The following is a 12,619-nucleotide window of genomic DNA, read 5'->3' as shown; positions in this document are numbered from 1 at the left end:
ATTGTTTCCAACCACGGAGAGGCATCAATTATAGATAGCGATTAGAGGCCGGTTTTATCTGTCCGTGTTCGGTTTTGTCATTATCTGAAGAAAATGAGCTGGCTGCTATCCATCTCATTCAATTACACCCACAGCAAGGACAATTATGAGCATCACCAGCATTTACACACACGCACACACGCACACAGGCAAAAGGGGAGTGATACAGATAGTGTAGGCCTAGCAGTTTCTTGAATCAGATAAGAGGCCTGTTTTTGCTATCAGAGCGATCAGGCCTATTCTTAATGAGAATGGGAGTAATATTCAGCCTACTTTCACTGCACATCAACCATAATCACATCAACCATATTCACCATCTTAGACTACCACCGCCACCATTAGATTACAACCATCACCACCGCCATTATCATCAAAACTACTCAAGTAACAATTGAATACATCACAATGCATACATGTGAAATGGCAGGAAACAGAGTTTCAGGCTTCGTCAGACAGGCTATCTGAGGTCTAGATCTAGTACAGTACTTTGAAAAGTTAGGCTAGCTCTCCAAACTTTTCTCCTGGCCTCTCCTGAGGTTTCTAGGCTGAGACACCGTGGGTGATGAGTAAGCCAGACAGCCCTGTGCCCTAATGCAGCCCAAGCTCAGGGATGAGGAGGGCTTTATGTGTCAAAGAGCTCCAGGGTGAGTCACGCACACAGGTCCCCTGTAGCATTAGAGCTGATCTTCTGTTCTGACTGTCACTCACAGCCAGTGATGTACACAGAGAATGACATAAACCAGAGCAGAGCACTCGGAATTCTTCTTCTGACTGAGATCCTGCTGTATTGTCAAGTCAAGAAAAGAACAAAGGCCCTGACTCTAATTCTCTCCCCTTTCCCCTTGAGAAAAATCTCACAGTCCATGACTCATCATCACAGAGGGATTCCCCTGGAGTCGGAGCGGGGCTTACATTCCGCTATAATTCAACATAAATAATCTGATTACATATGAATACAAGCGGTATTACAAGAGCTCTAATTACAAGGATTCCATCTGAGATGGTACAGAATGTCATCTGGTTCCATGCAAGGAGCTCAAAATACCAGTGCTGTGATCCAGAGCAAGGCAAACCCATCCCAGCACAACTCTGAAGAACCCCAGAACATAGAGTTTGGCTTGGCGGGGCCCCAACATCTGAGCAACCACTTGTTTCTAAAATTACATATGCGTGGAGAGAAGCTTTCTGCTCACAAGAATTAGGTGAAGCTGAACTAGGACAAACTGCAGTTAGAGGACATAAATAGCCATCTGAGCTGAGGGAGTAATACGCAGAAGGTCTGTTTACATAAGAAGCACTTCGGCAGGAAATGCCAGCCACTGTCTTCTTTTCAAAGGTGAACTGAACACCACTGCAGAGCTCAGATAACGGATGTGACTTCTCCACGACCCCTCTCTTGTATTCCGCTCGGAATATTCAGCCTGTTGAGTCTAGACGGTCGGGACAATTTGTGTTCACTTCTTAGCTTAAATAACTGGTAAGCTTGTGTAAAATGTTCCATGATGGTAAAATATTTCAAGAGAAAGAATACTATATCTTGTGTCCCTTGACAAGAGGCCTTCTTTAGAGGTCTCTCCCTCAACCATTAACATTGGACAGTTATAAGCATAAGGGTACAGTAAATCGTACTGTACCTGCTCCATCTTGACTAGCTCATAAATAGAGCCTACAAGTGTTATGGATACAGTGGTGGAGGTGTTTATGTAACAGTGTTTAATCACAGCTCTGGCCAGTGTTAAAGTCCCCTCTGACTGTTTGACTGCTGATCGGCCAGCTCATCATTTGTTTAACTACCAACGTCAGGTGCACAACCTGCCAGATGGACATTAATCTACAGTGACACACAAGTCTGGTTCAGAGCCACAGAAAGGGATGCTTATGGATCACCTGTAATCTATACAGAATATATTTTCTTGAGCAATTAATAGGAGAATATATTGCAACGGACATTAATACTCTGTGTAAAGAGATATTTTGTTATGATCAGACAATATAAACCAGAGTAGGATGAACCTGTTTCATGTGAAGTACAATTCTGAAAGGCCACCCATGGCATCCGTACCTGTACAATCTCCAGCATCTCAGACTTGCTGATGTAGCCGTTACCATCCAGGTCGTACATGCTAAACGCCCACTTCAGCTTCTGCTCCAGCTTGCCTCGCGACGTCACGCTCAGGGCGATGATGAACTCCCGAAAGTCTATTGTCCCGTCGCCATTGGCGTCGAAGGTCCGGAACACGTGCTCGGCGAACTTGGAGGCGTCTCCATAGGGGAAGAAGTTTCCGTAGATCTTCTTGAACTCTTCCATGGAGAGGTTCCCGCTGGGGCAGTCTCGTAGGAAGCCCTTGTACCACTCCTGGATCTCATGCTCGGTGAAGTCCGTGCTCTCCAGCAGGTCCTGCATCACCTCAGGACGGAGCTTACTGTTCTGCTTCCCCATGACGATCACTTAGGTAACAGCTGCAGGAGAGGGAGAAGAAAGGGAGAGAGTGCTGTTAGCTTGTGTGTTGACAGCTAGGTATACAGCAAACAAGTTGAATGTTATTAGCGGTTTCTTGACTGCTATTCAACCAACAGGCTGAGCATGAGTCACTCTATCTATCCTGAGGTATCCCCATAGAGAAATAAGAGAGAAGTAAAAGGAACCCAGAGCTTTTATCTATTTTTCATTTTTATTACTCTGTTCCCTTTTTAAATAATACAAATAAGGTTGTCCTCCATTACGGGGGGAGTGGAGGCAGACCAAAAAAAACTAACAAAAAAGGAACCAGAGTTTATATCACTATACTTAACCATGCTCACCAGAACCAAATGTCTCTTACTTCTCAAGTGATGGACCTTTCCATGGAGCAGTCAAACATATGCTTTCCACAGATTTTACAGCTCTATTAAACCCGTATACTGTAGTCAGTGCTCTACTCAACGGTAGCTTGCGCACACACTGAGTGGGCTGAAAGAGGTGCTCCAATCATACTGTATTTTGGAGCCAATCAACAAACACTCCTCCACATCATATCCTACACTAAAATAACTAAATCTACGCTCTCTCAACGCCATGCCACTGCCAGGGCATTAGCCCTATAGCCTACACACACAGCTACTGTATGTCTGCACACTGTCAAATGAGAGGATTAATTGTGTGGAGGGAGCTGCCTCAGCCAGAGGTGAGAGACAATGGCTGAGAGAGGATCTGGTGGCCCTGAAATTCTGGTCACAAAAACGCCTCCGGGAGATGCTTTCATTCACTCTTACATCAAAAGGGATATTATTTGATGAATAATACATGTGGAATAAATTGTTTTTTTGGGACAGAAAAATAACATAACATAACAAAACAACATTTTGTCAATTGTAAAACTGTGCTGTGAGGTACTGTAACCCAAGTGCATGAATAGAATAAGGCTATTTGCTCAGTCGCTGACTATAGTCGCTGACACTCAGAGCCTGATTCATAGCCACGACTGAAAGCTACAGTACCTGGCACATAGTCTTTTTCCACAGCTGCTGTGTCTTAAGGGAGACTACCTGACTACTGACACATAGTTAGGCCTCCATACTTTATAAGCCACAATGTGCTGCAGTGCGACCCTGCAGTGCGACCCCGCTGTACACATTCATTTACAAACTGAATTTGTTCACATTGATATACTGATCAAGCAACTGCACGATAAAGCTCTTGAAAAGTGCTTGTAAAATGAATAGTATCTGACAAAACTACCCCGAGTATCTTCTCAGGCGTAATTTGTTCATCCTTCGGGGCCGGAAAGTCTGTTTCGTATCTGCCGTTTCGTGACATTTAGTGCAACTCCAAACAGGAAGTGACTTCCCCCCTCTCTCCGAGGTCATGTCTCCCAGTACTAATGAGACAATCGTCTGAGCCTGTGACCTCGCTCTCTGGAAGAGGCCAGATGCTCAGATTATTATTGCTGTTACCAGCCCCTCTGTCTCTCTCTGTCTCCCTCTGTCTCTCTCTGCATTCAACTTGACAAGGCTAATAATGCCAAGACCTGTATAAAGTACCGTGGCGTTGAATTAATCCATTAAAATGACCTGAATACAGCATCTCATATATTTGTGGAATGTCAAACCAATTACAATTAAATGGACTTTAGATAACTCATCAACAGAGCAGTGGAGGCTGGTGGAGGGAGAAATTGGGAGGACGGGCTCATTGTAACGCATGGAATGGAATGAGGAATGGGGAATGGTATCATTCCATCCTGTATTTGTGTTTTGCTACAGAGTGACAGTATCTACTGGATGGTGTGGATCAGTGCCAGAGCAGCTGACTGGTACAAGTATAGTACAGGAAGGTGTGGCCGTACCCCATTCTCAAAAGAAATCCACCTAGCTCTTAACCCCCAAGGACAAGAACTCTCATGGAACCAAACATGGATCACACAACAAGCACTTCCTCTCCTCAGCGCGGTTAGGTTAGAAGTGAAGAGATGGGCAAGGCCAACAACATGGAACAAGGACCAACGGTTGAGTGAGGCTACAAGACAGAACACGTTTGGTAAACGTGATGAAAACCACAACCATGACTGGAATAAGATTTGAATCTAGGTTTTGCATGCACTTTAAAAGGTGGATGGAAAAAATCTCCAAAACGTTGTTTCCACCCCTTGATAAGGCACTGTTAGCCTCTGTTAGCCTCTGTTAGCCTCTGTTAGCCTCTGTTAGCCTCTGTTAGCCTCTGCGTCTACCTTAAAGCCCGTTTGCTCAGCCACACTGACCAGGCAACAGTGACTGGCTGGACATTGAAATACTAGGGAACTCTGTGTTGCTAACGAGGCAAGGGAAACATGTTTCACATCCTATTAGATATTTATTTAACAGCCACTTTCATCAGAGGAATGACGGAAACGTGATGCTGTGAAGGGCAAAACTTAGCTAATATGACCGAAAACTAGAGTACTACAATGAAACTACTACACTTGACTGTAAATCACGTCAGAAATATCACAGAGGCTATACTTGGCCTAAACAACTCCACAGGAGGTACCTCATTTGACTGTAGTCTTCCTCTGGCCGACACCATGCGCTTTACCAGTAAAATCCATAACCGTGACCCAAACCACAGCTCCCGTCAGCAATCATGATATGCACAACTAACGCCTGCAGCCCTGTGATCTGACGACACGCAGTCTATTTTCAGCAGCTCTGTGTGTGTGTGTATGTGTGTGTGTCTGCCTCTATGATGTCTGACCTGACTAGACCTGGCTGTGTGACACAGAAACCCCATTGTGCGCCCGACTGCTCCGTCTCTCACTGGGAGATGCTTCCCCCCTCGATGCGTGTCAGAAATAGAACACAGAGAGATGGAAACGATCTGTGTCATCAAGCACTGTATCATTATCATCATCATCATCATCATCGTATGGTGACAACGCACGTTTCAAATATCAAACAAAAAGGACCATAACAGGTCTAGATGGCCAAGTGGATTTTTGCCCTGTCAATATCCAATTCTCAGGCAGCCATAATTATCATGAAGAAGTGGACACATAAAAGGAATAGCCCATGATGGGTGGCTCTCATCAACTCACCATGAGAGCTAAATAAAACCAAGCTCATCTCTCATTATCCCACACACAGGTGCAACACCTGACATACAGACACATTGGGGGCAACAGGTAAAAGGGAATACCCACTGTAAAGCCGCTGTGCACAACACATAGGCTATTCTTAATTATACTTACTTTTTGCAATCACCCGTGAAACTGTTAATACTTTCCCAGCACCATCATAATGGGAAAAAAAAAAATCTCCAGCTGTAATAAGCCACTTATCCTCATCCTGAATGGCTAAGAGGCCCATAGTGATGGTAATTGTGTGTGAATACATTATCCAGATAGGGGCTAATACAGCTACTGTATGAGAGTACAACAGCCCCAGGGAATGAGGAATATCAGACAGAGTCCTTTTATCTTTAGCACTGTGGTGTGTTACTGCATAGGCCAGTGAGGAGGAGGAGGATGTCGTCGTCGTCTCCTCCTCCTCCTCCTCCTCCTCCTCCTCCTCCTCCTCCACCTCCCCTACATGGCCGCCACTTCACTTTGCTTCTCAAGACCTTTACATCTACCATCTGATCGTTCCCCACAGCAGTTGCCATGGAAACCCCCCGCAAAGACTCCGGGGCCATTGATAAGCTTTAGAAAGAAAAAAAGAAAAGAAAAAGAAAATGTAGAGTGAGGGAAAGCACAAACTCATTTTCACACTGAATCATTGATTGCAGGGTGACTGAGTGGGGGGAAAGTGCAAGGGCTGTTTTATTGGGCTGGTGTGTGTGTGTGTGTGTGTGTGTGTGTGTGTGTGTGTGTGTGTGTGCGTGCGTAGTGAGTAGCAAGTAGCCCACTGAAATCAGCAGGTGAGAGGCTCTGAGAAACAGGCAACAGGTACTGGCTGCGGGTGGTTGTGTGCAACACATTTACCAGTGCAATAATAAATAGCCTACAGTGTAACACTTAGTTCACACAGACACCTCGGATTACCACCTCTCTCTCATTCTCAAGCATCAGCTTGAGGAATGAAATGTATTTGGACAACAAAGCTCCAGAACCCCCTGACCATAGCTAAAACCCCAATAGCCTCCGCCAAGCCTCCTCCCCCGCTCCAGCAGCTGCTCTGGGGGGCTGAATGTCCAGCTGCAGCAGATTCCTATAGATGGAGGAGGAGGAGGAGGAGGAGGAGTTGGAGATGGACGAGGGGCAACAGTAGGTGGCTTCCTCCTCTGCTTAGCTGCATCTGGGGCCCTGCCTGCCTAAGCCATCGCTATAGCAGCCCAGATTAGTAGAGGATACCCCGGCGTAGCTGTATTGTCAGAGACTAACAGTGGAGCCACATTCCAGTGTTGGTCCAGCTGTCAGAGATTATCCTCTCTTGTCAGAGGGATGAGAAACCAGGGCCCAGAGGGAGCCCAGGAACGCCAGACACGCAGAGGCCACAGTCCCCTGGGAGGATCGGGCCCACTCCACCAACCCGTCTCACCCACGCTATTCCTATGCTGGTGGAGATGCTTAAAATGGGCCTAATTAGAAAGAGGACAGTGGGAAAAAAAAGTGGGTGTGTGTGTGTAGAACCCACTACCCAGTGAGAGTGAGAGAGAGTTTCTCAGGCAAAGGAGGGGGCGTGTTGGGTTCTGTACTCTTAGTGCGAGACGGCAGCTTACTCACTGGAACAATGGAGAATGGGAACAATGAGAGAGAGAGAGAGAGAGAGTGAGTGAGAATTTGAATTATAAACCCATTATTTATTATATAACCTTTATTAGCACCAACCAACCACAGAATCACACCAGTACAATAAACAGACAAACCAGTTTGTGGTTGAATCAAGGCGTGACTCAAGCACAACCGAACAAGACAACACTAGCCCAGTCAGCAGAACAAAGGATGCCCCCCAACACAGCGTCCGAGTTTGTCTGCTAGATGACTGCCTGAAGTCCGTCCTCTCTCTCTCTGGGCCCCACAGACACACACAGCTGCACAGCATCACCACACAGACCACAGGCCAGCAGGAGAACAGGCCCCGTTATCAAACCATCCGTGCCCCGAGCAGGTCTGAGAAAGCCCAGAGGGTTGCCCTACAATGTGATGGGCACAGGGAGGTGAGAAAGGAGAGACTGGACTTTGGAAGGCTGCCACGGAGTGCTCCATCAGGGTGGCTTTGTACCACTTGGAGGTGGGCCAACAACTTGAGGTTCTGACTCCCTTTAAAACAAAAAAAACTGAAAACAAAGAAGGAGCCATATCTGAGAGCAGCCACTTCAGCATCATGTCTAAGAACATCTAACGTTTGATGTCTCCTTGTGGGTTGATTAGCTTGCTGCAGCCTTTATTTTCAACCATTACTTTAAAGTCCCGGATCCTTCATTACGTTGCTATGGTAACAGACTCGATGCAGCCATTACGGATACAGTAGAAAAGCAATAAAGCATTGAGGAATAAAGGAACATTCTCTCAATTAACTTTCACAAAATGTTTGAGCCAGATTAAGACCACAAGGCATTTGTTATTGAAAATAATAAACCGATAATTAAAAAAATAAAATGTATTGGAAAGAAAAGCCATCGCTGGCAAGTAATGAGAATTCTGTTAGCAGGATCTTCATTGATTATAACAGTGCTCCATCAGGGTGGTTAATTATCTGTGGATATGTGGCTGTGTCTGGTCTGCATGAGTCGGATAAATTGGACATGTGGAGTCTGCATACATTGGATTTGGCCTTGTGGAGTCTGTCTGTATTGGATATATTAGATAGTGTTGTGTGCACTGTAGCCTAAGTGGAGTCTGCATATTGGATTAGCTGAAGTGCTGGATATGTGGCGACTGGATGAATTGGATATACTGTATACAGTAGTGTTGGCTATGTTGAGTCTCCTTGGTATTCTGGGGTCGTGACTAATTTGTACGGCTCCCTGTGCTGCTCCTGTGGGGTCTCCTCCGTGCCACAGGATTCTTGGCCAGTTAATTGGCTGGATGAGTAACCCTCAAGGCCAGGCAGAATAGCATGTCTGTCTGTTTGTTATTACCTGATTCAGTCTGCTCAGTGCATCATCAAAGTCCTGTTTGGTCTAAGGTGAAACCAGGTCTGAGAAAATGCTACTCAGGCCAGCCCCATGATGGTACTGCCTCGAGAGACATGCCCTGGGATCCAAACAAATCTGGCTCAGTTTCCTGTGGTCAAAGAGAAATATAGCTAGAGGAAATGACATCATGGAAAATAGCAAACAAAAGAGGAAGTTACATCACAGCAAGGTGCAGGATGAAGCCGGAGAGAGTTGCTGTTTGCTGTTACATTCGCATACAGCACCGTCTCAATAGAGCAGAGTGATAACTCCATGCCTACTCTGAAGCATTTCGTTGGGCAGCTTCAAACACAAACCCTCTATCCCTCAGCTAACTTGATAATGGCAGAAGATTAAAGTTGATTAAGGCTTCACTTAACAGCCCCTAATAGAGTGGCCAAACCTGGAATCAAGGAGTGTCATCATAACTCTTCCACAGAGAGATGGCTTGGGCTGCTCAGTGCTCATATTCTTATCTACACTGACTCTCTGACCTCGGTGAAATTATGATAATTACAGACAAAGGTTAAACAACAAAAAACTGATGGCACGCTGAGCAGAGCTATTAATCAACACTGTGACTGGAAATAACTGCCGGCACCAGACCCAGGGGAGCTTACTTCCTGGTTGGTAACAATACCCATGCAATTGAGTGAGTCATGTACAATGTTCATCAATGAATTGAATGTGAATAATATTAATGAATGAATAATGAATAATAAATACAGTGTCATGATCGTAATAATTCAGCTCTCTGTAGGATCCCTTTCCTTTTTCAGCGCATTATATTACTATTATTAAAATGGAATCCTGTTCCTTGGTTGCCAGGGTGACATGACCTGGGAAAGACCCCCCCCTTGTGTTCCCAGTCTCACTGCCCCCTTTTCATTACCTCTCCTGTCATGTCATCTTCTCTCTTTTATTCTCTCCTCCGTTCCCTCACAGTACAGGAGACGGCTCGTACTCTTACCCAGAGGTGAGGTGACAGTTCTCAGAGATAGACAGAGCCCAGACAGAGCCCAGCGATGGTGAATATCAGGGGTGAGCAGATCATGATGATCCACCTCAGTGAGCAGAGGGCTGGGGGGGGGCGGGGGGAGGGGGGCTAGGGCAGGGTTACATTTACACTGCACTGTATGTTCATTCTAACATCCATCAAACTGATAAAGGTCATATGCAGTATAGAGGTTGCTCATTATAGTGGGGACACAGAGGCCTGAATGAGAGGGAAGGTGGTGATAATGTGAGAAGACTCTGCATCCGTACCATGGGAATGCTGGTGACACTATGGATTACGGGAGAGGCCTCAGCCCAGCGCGTCATATCGACACAGAGCAATTCAGAATGTAATATGGGACATAAACATGTTGTCTCTATCCATGTAACACCTTCGGTACAACAGTCAAGTTAAGAGGGGAAAAAAAAACCATGTTGTTTTCAATTTCTTCTTTCGTCCTCAAATTGACATCACTTTACAGTACATGGCTACAGAAAGCAATTTCGTTATTTATCTTCAAAAATGATCTTTGCGCAATTGCATAAAACAATTTCAAACAATCCAGCGACGATACGGGTGCATACGGATTCCTTCCATTTCACAGCAGAAGCAAGCATGCACCCAGACTGCCAAGCAAATGAATGCAACTAGAGTGGAATTCTAAGTAGCTGAGGCTCCAACAAGTATACTAGTGTTATTTACCATTCTCCCTGCACGAAATAGGAAGTTGAGGATAACTGGAATTCCATGAATAGCGCTACAGTGCTATCTGAAGGGGCTCAAACAAACTGTTGGCTTCTAATGACAGTGAATGTGAACTCTGAAACCTCCAAATGTAATTTAGACCTCTGGTTCAACTTCTGTGGAGGCTGGAGTCCAAAATTGCTGGGTAGAGAAGAGTTTTCATAGTAATTGGCAGCTAGACAGCTATACCTCCTGTTAGCTGAATGGTACAGAGTGTGTGTGTGTGTGCACACGTGCGCACGTGTGTGAGTGATCTTTAATTCACTTCTCATGCAGAGATGGTGAACCAGATTAAAAACAACCTCAAAATCAGCAAAAAAATGGACTCAAAAATAATGAGTGGAGTTAGTCGGCATACAATGTGAAAGATGAGGATGTGGTGTGTTCTCCTTGACAAGCTCTGAATGGAAGTTGTAATTGGAAAAGGAGGAGAGCATAACAACAATGGAAGAGAAACAGATATTATTCTGCAGCCTTGCCGCTGGTTGTGTGTGTGGTCATATGGTTCACAGTCTGACATCTGGTGGGAATTATACTCCAGACAAGGCTAAAAATATCCAATTTATAAAAGCATAATGACACTATCTAGAATATTCCTCACTAAATAAAACAGTGTGATGATTACTAACGGCGAAGGAGACAGAGGAACTGCATGAAAGAAACAATGAACAAATCTTCCATCTGTTTTAACCATTCAAATATAACCTTTCAAATACCTTTCTAAAAAGATGTGTGTAAAACACCCACGCACACAGCAAAAGTAGTAGGCTAGCAGCTTTTCTAACCAAGCTCGCACTTGCTGACCCAGCCTGAACTGCTCCAGGTTATTTGACTACCCCAGCAAAGTGTTGAGTGTTCAACATCTGCAAATTCACTGTGACCGCTTCCGTCCTCGGAAGCAATTCATTACAAGTGATGGATTACTGTTTAATTACGCCGGTTGTTAAAGGCACTTAGATTGCAGGATTAACACACATGCTGAGCTGGCACGGTGCACACTAGATGGAAATCCTCACGCCATGCTGCAGGCCTCACCCAGGTCCCTACATACAGTAGCCACATTAGCTAATATCCACACTGTACTGATAGGAGAGGCCAGACTTGAATGGAAGTGATTGACATCAAGTGTTGATGTTCACCAAGCTCAAAATGGTTGAGAAGGGGTTTAAAAGGAAAGTACTCTTCTTAGCACAAAGAAAAACATGGCAACAAATGACGCAATCATTTACATTTCAAACCTCTTCAAAAAGACACTGTGGGAGGGGAGAAAATAGCTCAGGATAAATCTGGCTTTCTTCTTTCACAGTTGGAGATAAAGTGATCCATTCAAATTCAAATCACACACAGGCCTAAGGACAGGCAGAGTAATACAGCTCTAATGTAATTTTGAATATGAAATCACTATGATGAACCTTCCCTGCTTGATAATTTCATACTAGGCCGCCTGAGAAGCAAAGCAATTATTGAACCAGAAATGTCTACACAGCAGCTGTGTCCAGGTCTTAGATGGTATGAGATGATGTCTACATACTGCTAACCCCAAGGAGTTTGTGTGTGTGGCACTTATGTAAGAAACAAGTGCTTATTTTTATCCTAGTGACAATGACAACAGTACTTAGGCAATAGTCCCTGTGCCCAGTCCTCCCCCTGGCTGATCCAGCAGACTGAGACAGCAGCTCCAGGGAGAAGGCTTCTTACTGCACTTCACCGTACCACGCTGAAGGACCAGGCACAGCTTTAACACTCTCACAACACAAAAGCTTCACATCTCTACACTGTGGGGACATCACACCTCTGAAGTTCTTATAATACATACTAAGTGACATTATATTACCCTCCAAGTAAGGGTGATGGATGGCATATCTGTCTGACTATATTGTACATATATGTCGGCCTACTATGTCACATCAGATGAAAGTGTGAATTAACTATTTGCAGTCTTTCTAAAAGAAAGTAACAAAGGCCTTTGTAAAATATTCACTGGTGAAACTCCAACATTTATGTGAAGGAATATATCCGACATCATGTGACAGAGCATATTCCGTCATGTGTAAATAACAGTTTGTTCCCACACTCCAGAGAAGAGTCTACAGGCCGAGGCCCTTTTGCAACCCAAACAACCACATGGGGTTAGGCCTTGGTAAACTCTGACCCCTACATAAAGAAGCCTGTTAAGAGTATGACAGTGAGGACGCCCTACCAGCTGTCTCTGCTAAACAACGCTGACAGGTCCCTGTCCACAGACACTCACTCACTGTCCCACACATCAT

The 12,619-nt window shown here is 45.0% G+C and overlaps 1 protein-coding gene across 3 annotated transcripts in view; it reads right to left on the bottom strand.

The window, feature by feature from the left end:
* ncalda (neurocalcin delta a) overlaps positions 1 to 12,619 on the bottom strand; it is a 41,532-nt gene that overhangs the window by 6,487 nt on the left and 22,426 nt on the right. For all 3 annotated transcript variants that reach the window (XM_083678427.1, XM_083678429.1, XM_083678428.1), the window contains one exon: positions 2,102 to 2,499. In XM_083678427.1, the coding sequence (XP_083534553.1) occupies positions 2,102 to 2,479 (378 nt within the window). In that variant the 5' untranslated portion in view covers positions 2,480 to 2,499. The remainder of the gene's footprint in view (positions 1 to 2,101; positions 2,500 to 12,619) is intronic.

This window comes from Argentina silus (assembly GCF_951799395.1).
Source record: "Argentina silus genome assembly, chromosome: 10".
Classification (NCBI taxonomy): Eukaryota; Metazoa; Chordata; class Actinopteri; order Argentiniformes; family Argentinidae; genus Argentina; species Argentina silus.
Note: the sequence above shows the minus strand (reverse complement) of the source record. Positions and strands in the feature narration are given on the sequence as shown.